General features: G+C 41.0%; 1 protein-coding gene across 1 annotated transcript in view; it reads left to right on the forward strand.

The window, feature by feature from the left end:
• LOC106807070 (SUMO-activating enzyme subunit 2-like) overlaps positions 1–8,311 on the forward strand; it is a 15,180-nt gene that overhangs the window by 2,291 nt on the left and 4,578 nt on the right. The window contains exons 2-12 of the mRNA XM_014809307.1: positions 387–470; positions 870–940; positions 1,071–1,135; positions 1,458–1,558; positions 1,933–2,054; positions 2,565–2,632; positions 2,979–3,094; positions 5,395–5,494; positions 5,864–6,033; positions 6,798–6,891; positions 7,848–7,960. Of these exons, the coding sequence (XP_014664793.1) occupies positions 387–470; positions 870–940; positions 1,071–1,135; positions 1,458–1,558; positions 1,933–2,054; positions 2,565–2,632; positions 2,979–3,094; positions 5,395–5,494; positions 5,864–6,033; positions 6,798–6,891; positions 7,848–7,960 (1,104 nt within the window). The remainder of the gene's footprint in view (positions 1–386; positions 471–869; positions 941–1,070; positions 1,136–1,457; positions 1,559–1,932; positions 2,055–2,564; positions 2,633–2,978; positions 3,095–5,394; positions 5,495–5,863; positions 6,034–6,797; positions 6,892–7,847; positions 7,961–8,311) is intronic.

An 8,311-nucleotide genomic window follows, 5' to 3' on the forward strand; every position in this document is an offset into this window, starting at 1 on the left:
GTATGTGAACACATTTGGGACTAACAGGGTTTACTAGAATCCCACCACTCTACCACAGAGTCACCGCAGTAGACGTTAGATAAGCGCTGTTGCTCCGCGGCACTTGTATTTAAACAGCGTGGCAGGTGTTGATTCAGACGCTTTCGGCATGTTGTCACGTCTAAGTAGGCGTATTTTGTGGAGCGATACTATCGACAATGGGCCAATTCTAATTTAGCACCCCGAATTAGTTTAGGACATTTGCGCGATCCCAAACTAGGATTGTGCAGCGACAACTGCTCCAATCCTCTGCATGCAACTTGGATGAAATCCTATGTAGATGAATTTTTGTAGATTGTGGTAAATTCAGTACACAATGTTGAGCAAATACACTATTGCATTTTCAGATTGATCTGGACACAATTGATGTGAGCAATCTAAATCGACAGTTCTTGTTTCGTAAGCAGCATGTTGGCAAATCAAAGGCAGTAGTAAGTGTTGTAGTTTTTTAATCCGCAGCATACAGATAATTCCCTACTGACGTTCTAAAGCGTTATAACATGCCATAATGCATAAACTTAAAGAAAAACAATACTCTAGGATTAATGCATATTTTTCAATTATAATAAATTTAAATTATGCTACATAGAAAAATGTTTGGTTCAATATTCACCAGAAATATTTAAAAAAATGGTTTTAAAACTGTCAATGATTTTTTGCTTGCAAAACCAAAGGTGCTACTGTTAGTTCATCATATAGCGATGTTTTACTATGCAACTTTTTAGGTGCAGGCTACAGAGCAAGGGCATGTATTATTTATTAACTTAAGAAAAGAAGGATTGCATTATCTTAAAATTAATTAACCTGCTGTTACCTCTCTTTACTGTTAGGTTGCAAGAGAGAGTGTACAGGCGTTGAACCCAGATGCAAAGATAATCGCACATCACAGTAGCATATTCGAGTAAGTATAACAATGTTACGCATAACCTCATATACACTAAACATAAATGCACAGACATCTAGTTTATGCTGATAGTACTAATTCAATTTAATGTATTTTAATTATAACATTGTTAATAAACTTTTTGCAGAAAAACGTATGGAAGAGATTTCTTCAAGAAATTTAATGTGGTGCTCAATGCACTTGACAATAGAGGTTTGTATTTTTTATATAAGTTTAAAATAATTCTGTCTTATAGTTACGAGGACATATGATGTGATGTCGCGTAAAATATTTGTAATTATCTCTCACGAGGATTATATTTCAAAGAGAGATATCCTTTATGAGTTGTAAACAAATTTCAAGATATTAAGCAGAACCTTCTTGTAAAACTATTAATATTACTTAATATTCATTGAAAACCAAACTGTTGTGACATTTTTCCCAGCATAGCCACGTAGTTACAGGGTATATGACCTGTCAGTATGTGTCAACAGCGTGCGACCAGGCTGATAATGTAAGTGTGGGGATTTTGCAGCTGCCAGGAACCATGTGAATCGGATGTGCCTGAACGTGGATGTACCACTGGTAGAGAGTGGTACCGCTGGCTACCTAGGCCAGGTCACGGTCATCAAGAAGGTACGAAATTATCTCTCGCTCGTTAGCGTCTCGTTTATATCTGTGCTATTCTCCCCCCAGTAGCAGCTGTGCAGCTATGCGCTACCAGGGATGACTAGTGACAGATTCTCTGTCATTATTCACCCATGACGCCATTAACTGTAACAGGTTAAAGGCGAATGACGTTGTAGTAAATACAGAAAAATCCTGAGTCATACCTCTCGCCCTCGTTTTTCTCTTTCTATCTCCCTTTCTCTCCCCCTTTCTCTATCTCGCTCCCCTCTCTTTCTTGCTCTCTATCCTTGTCTTTATCTATCTCGCTCGCCCCTTTTCTTTCTTTCTCTTTGTCTCTCTCTGTCTCTCAATGACATAGTGCGATTGTGTTTGCTTTGTAGGGCATAACTGAATGCTATGAATGCCAGCCAAAAGCAACCCAAAAGACCTATCCAGGATGCACAATCAGAAACACACCATCTGAACCAATACATTGCATTGTATGGGCTAAACACTTATTCAAGTAAGTTCAACTATGAAGTGCATATGTAGTTAAGTTGTTGTTAAATGTACAAATAGTAAAATAGTACTAAAAGTAAAAAAATAACTCTAAAGTAAAATGGAAAAGGCAAATGATGCGTTTGTGAGGGCTGTATGTATGCATATATGGTGGTTGCCTATATAGGGCATAATAATGCAAAACTGAACACAAATAACTAAACGTTATTGTTTTTATCTCAGGCAAGTATTCCTTATATACATGTATCTTGAATCTTGGTCGTCATATGTCATATTGCACATATTTGGAAAATTGGACATTCGGGAGTATGCAATTCATGTCATTTGGATAAACCCATTCTCTATGCATTGGTACATCTTGTAGTAAATTTAACGATCCTACATGTTACGTAAATTTCGTTAAATCTGTACGAATTTATTAGATATTGAGCTTTTGTGTTTGCATAGTTCTATAGTCATTCTAAGGTGACTAGCATTTGAGGCCCTGCATCAATTCATCATCTTGATTTTGTAGTCAGTTGTTTGGAGAGGAAGATCCAGACCAGGATGTATCTCCCGATACGGCAGACCCAGAGGCAGCAGGTGAGCTGACAGGACGTCTTTCTTATCACATCCCTTACAATTGACTCATAGCTATCCATTCATCTTGCTCCTACCTATTAGTTTTTCTTTTTTCTCTGCCCAACTCTCTTTCTACCCCATCATGATCAACACAAGGTACAATATAAATAAATAATAATAAATAAATAATATATAAGCAATCATAATATAAAAATATCAATAAACCGTGATACTGCACTGATGTTAGCAATCTTGCGAAACATGCTCGGCGGATTTGCACGAGTGTACATTTTCCACGAATAAGAAAAGTGTTTGGAAATCTTTGCTTTGTAACACAAAGCAGTGTCATTGTCATCTTGCATTTCAGGTGATGCTGGCCAGGAGGCGCTAGCAAGCGATGGTGTGACGGGCGGAGTCGAGAGGTCTTCCACTAGAGAATGGGCCAAGAGTTGTGACTGGGATCCGGTGAAACTGTTTAACAAGGTGGGCAATTACCTAAGGAAGTAACCCACTCACTGTATTACACATCTATTTTGTTTGACTCAGCTATAGTTTAATAGGTTATTTAGTTGCGACTAGCCTCAGCTGCCTCACTGTGTTTTTAGCTCATCTGACATAGTCAGATGTAGCTTGTAGAATCGCATGATCGTCCGTCCGTCCGAGCGTCCGAGCGTCCGTCCGTCCGTCCGTCAACAGTTGGGCAAGAGGATCTTAAGCCGTCGAAGTACGGACGATATTCGGGACGGTGGGGGGTAATCCGAAAACGAGTTGGGATGTCGACGCTGGGGTCAAAGGTCAAAGGTCAAGAGGTGTAAAAGAAGGGGGAATTCACTCCTTAACTTAAGTATAGGGAGAAATTGCAGATTGCCGGCACAAATCTAACGGCTCGACCTAGGCGTCGTGTAGTCGGTGTATAGATCATGTGTAGGAAAGCATCACTGTGCCAAATTGGAGGTTCACAAGGGTCAAAGGTCAATGGGGGCCACAGGAGCCGTTTTAGACATTTTCTGAGGACATGGTCTGAACGGAGGCATGGAACTTTTTTTGTAGTTCACGCGGTGACTAGCATTTTATGGCTTTATTGTGAACAGGACATGAAAATATGCTTATCATGACATGCCGAAGAGTAAGTGATCGGATACCTTTTGACTCAAGAGGAGGCGATTATAACATTGATTTGTTCACTGTTAACAAAGCGATGACAATGTTTTGCTGTTATTAGAGACCCATACCTTCGTCATGTGAGGCCTACAGTTGCACAGTTTATTTGCAAAGGCAATGTTTTGTTGGACAATAGTTTAGCCCTTAATCATTATGATTTTCTAAGCTCTGTCTATAGCCCCCTGCCCCTGGGCACTGGAAGCTTGAATGATTGAATCAAGTGAATGCTCGCATGAGGCAAAAAAACGGGCACAGCTTCTAATCATAATGTTGCCTCGCCAACTGCCATGCAGTTGTTAACTCACAGCTGAGCGAATTATCGCCTGCCTGATATCCTTCTTCGGATTTTAGCCTGTACCTACTGTCACGGATTCAGGAATGAGGGCAGTTGCCATCTTTTGATTATTTCGATTACACTTGCACGCCGCCATCTCGCGGAACTAATAGGCCTAGTTTAAATTAGTTTATTCTATGGTCAACTTTGTTTTAAACGAAAGTAAATACTAGTACTATAATATATAATTATTTACTTTCTTCTTAAATCTTAACGATATATCATGTCGCTATCGGCACTGTTTGCGTATCCATTATACGTTATGCACGATAAGTGTTACCATAGAAATATTAGAGACACTACATTATGTGATTTCTTAACTAGTTTCACTCAGGGCATCTAGGACAAGTATTATTGAGGGCGGCAGTAAAAGAAATCATAGTGGAGTTTTAAATTTTTTATATAATTAAGAGAGAGGAGAGAGAAGTCTAAGATAGTAGAGGAAGAGAGTAGTACATTAGACAGGGGACAGGAAAACGCGTGATACCGTTGTGTGTGCGAGCGGGAAACGCGGTACAATTTAGTTGTGCGAGATGGTGCTGCAGAGGATGGAGGTGGGAGGAGGGGGAGGGAGGTCGAAGAGGGGAGGGAGATGCGGAGAGTAGGGGGCGTGGTAGTGAGAGGCAAGGGGAGTGAAGTGGGAGGCAGGGGGAGGGAGGGAGGGAGCGATGGGATGCAGTGGGGAGGGAGGTGGGGAGAAAGGACTCCCGCCCCTCTAATTATACTTGGAGCTCATGCTCATATGTTGACATCTTTTATAGATAGATAAAAATAGATAGACTGTGATCGTATGACACAAATTCGAAGGCAGCATATTTAATAAATAACAAGAATCGGCATGGGGGGGAGATAGTGAGCGTGTCCTAACAATGATGTGTACGCAACTGCGTATCTGCATATCTGCGCCTAACAAATGTGTCACTACGCACGACTGAAATTGTACGTTCATAACCGTAGCAACAGACCCCAGATGAGCCCAGACGCTCTGCGGCTCTTGTTATATTAAAAACATAATTGAAAATTGTATTGTAGAGCCACTAAAACTTCACACGGTCATCGTTGTTTTATCGGTAGGAATAGTGCATTGAATGTGGCTGAATGTGGTTGTAATTTACTATGTACTTGTGTAATCACGAAGCAAAAGGAGCATCTGGTAAGTATTCAAACACATTTTCATAAGTAGTTGTGCAGTGATGCCAGGTACCACAGCAATGTAGACAGCGAAGATATTATAATAACTTTTACTCGATAGCTACTACACTGAGTTTACCATTATCTTCATTCATAGTTGTTTAGAGATGACATCAAGTACTTGCTGAGTATGGCCAACTTATGGCAACATAGACGACCACCAACCCCTTTAGACTGGGGCAACCTTCCTGACTCTGGTAAGCGTCTGTAGATTGTTAGTTATAACACAATTATTGGATTTAGAGAAAACTGTTTACTAGTGACACTAGCAATTCGAAAAGGATATTGTGTGTTGTGGGTGTGTGTAACTGTGTATGCACATGCATCAGTGTGTACGTGGGAGTATGCTTGCCATTACGTGTATGCGTGCATGCGTGCGTGCGTACATGCATGAGTGTGTGCATGTAAGTATGCTTGCCCGTAGGCTTGCCCATACGTGTGTGCGTGCGTGTGTACATGCAGATTGGCAGACGGGCAGATAGACAGCCAGACAGACAGATAGATTTATAGAATATATTACAATACACAAATACATACGATATACGTGCACATTGCCACGGTTACAGTGCCGGGAAGCAGCACGTCCGCGCAGGACAGTGATCTCTTGGAGGACCAGCGGATGTGGAGTGCGAAGATGTGCGGACAGATGTTTGGCCGCTCAGTCAACACTCTGAAGGAGCGGTTAAAGACGAAGGTAGCAGAGGATAAGGAACATGGCTATCTCATCTGGGATAAGGTATGTTGTTAGCCAGTCAGGGTTTTGGTTTATATTTTTCTGCGGCAATCGGGAGTGTGGTCTTGTATTATATTAAAATTATAATCAGTAATTTGTAAACACTGCAGTATAGTTGGAAGGGCATCATGGCAAATATTTCCTTTCCTTCAAATGTCACCATGTCAACTTTCTTTTTATCAGCATTTTATGTTGGACATGGAGGGATAAATACATAACATGAGAAGGGGACGAGGGCGAAAAGGATAGGATACCCACACATTTTAATTCCTATGGATATCAGCTGATATACCAGATACTACGGCAAATAATGAGGACAACCACTGCCCTTTCTGTTGGTTTCATGGTGAAATTTGAGCCCTGATTGCTAAGCTACTTTCACATGAACTTACATGTCGTCTGTGCTTTGTGCCATATCCAGGGCATGTCAATTTTTATAGAGGTTGTATTCTAACAAAGTAGTTTTTCAGTTAAGATGTATGATATATATTAAAGATAAAAGAGAGTAGTGGTATTTAAAGTAAATGTATATTAATTAATAACAATATATAATACAATATCGTGCAGCACAGTGCAGTGCACTACAGTGCAGTATAGTACAATACAATAAAAGGCAATGCAGTCAATACAAGTCCACAGAGTAGGTCAGCAAAGCCATTACAACATGTGTCGATCTTGTGAAAAGGCAAGCCTGCGCTGTTAGTATTACTATGTTGATGACGTGTTTCACAATGTGGAGTGTGTTTCACGCACGTCTGTGTTCACAGGATGATGATCCATCTCTGGATTTTGTGACCGCAGCAGCTGGAATTCGGAGTCACATTTTCGGAATAGCTCAGAAGACACGGTTCGATGTCCGATGTAAGTTTTTGCGGAATCTTTTTTTGCAAGGATACCAACCAGCAGTTATATAATATGCTTCTTGTCTATATCAAAATGCCAGTTGTTCCTAACCTTTATGAGCGCAATATGATTCTACACCGTTCTTCCCATAGAGCACCGGAGTGTGATATCACAGTGGCATGACAATAAACCCACTGGTTCTAAACAATCATTGGCTCTGTAACATTAAGTATGTGGGGCCATGTATTATTCACACACACAGAATTTCCCCACACTACAGTACACGAGTGTGTGCGCTGCAGACAGATGTAAAGCATCGGTAGCAAGTCGATCTTACAACATTGATTTCATCATCAAAATGCCTAGAAAAAACATATCTGCATACCTTATCAACTTGATCCATCGTTGCTTTTCACTTCCATGCTTTGGAAATCTATAAAAACTGCAATTATGACTCTCAGAATGATGGTTACAATCGAGTACAAAACAACACCATTTTCACGCAGTTAATGCTACGGACTACGGAGCCAGTGATTATTTAGAAACAGTGGATTCGTTGTCATGCCACCGTGACGTCATCACTTTGGAGCTCTATTGCTTCGAATACTTAAATTGTTACGTAAAAGAATTTGTTTGAATCAGTTGCTGCCACCGTTAGCCAATAGTGTCAAAATATGACAACCTGCATAAAAAGCTTAATACTAGGCCGCGTTTATGTCACGTCCTGAAATTCGAGCTGTAAAGTTTTCTATTATTGTATCTATAATGAGTCATCATTTGTAACAATAGTGCAGTAATAATCATTTTACTTGAGTAATTACACGTGTTAATTCTAATGCAATAGTAGTATAAGTATAGTATAGTATATAGTAGTAGTAATATATATAATAGTGTGAATAGTAATGGTAATTCTAATAGTAATGTACAAGTTACTTCTAAACGTCCTCTGACGAATGTCTTTCGTTTCGCTGCAGCTATGGCGGGCAACATCATTCCCGCGATCGCGACGACGAACGCGGTCATCGCCGGCCTCATAGTCATGGAGCTGCTCAAGGTGCTCTGCGGCAACTACAGCAAGTGCAAAACTGTGAGTTAGCTTACGACTCCCGGGGGGGGGGGTACGGCTGCCTAGCAGTGTGCACTGTCACAGGGTTTCTTCCGAGGGAAAATTTGACAAAGGAGGTAATGGTCAGTTTGGGAAAACAACGTGCATGATGGATTCAAAGGCGTGCTTTGAAAAGTGTAGACCCCACGTCACATAACTCAACTAGACAGAGGGCACTCACGGAGAGTGCATAGCTCCGCGAGCATGTAACATGTATGTGCTCGCTGGTGGCGGCTGCTGACTGACTCGCCTGCTGCTGACTCGCTGCTCACTGGTGGCTGCTGCTGACTCGCCACTCGCTGACTCGACGCGCTATCGATTCGCCGCTCACTG

Source organism: Priapulus caudatus, unplaced genomic scaffold (genome assembly GCF_000485595.1).
Source record: "Priapulus caudatus unplaced genomic scaffold, Priapulus_caudatus-5.0.1 Scaffold193, whole genome shotgun sequence".
NCBI lineage: Eukaryota > Metazoa > Priapulida > Priapulimorpha > Priapulimorphida > Priapulidae > Priapulus > Priapulus caudatus.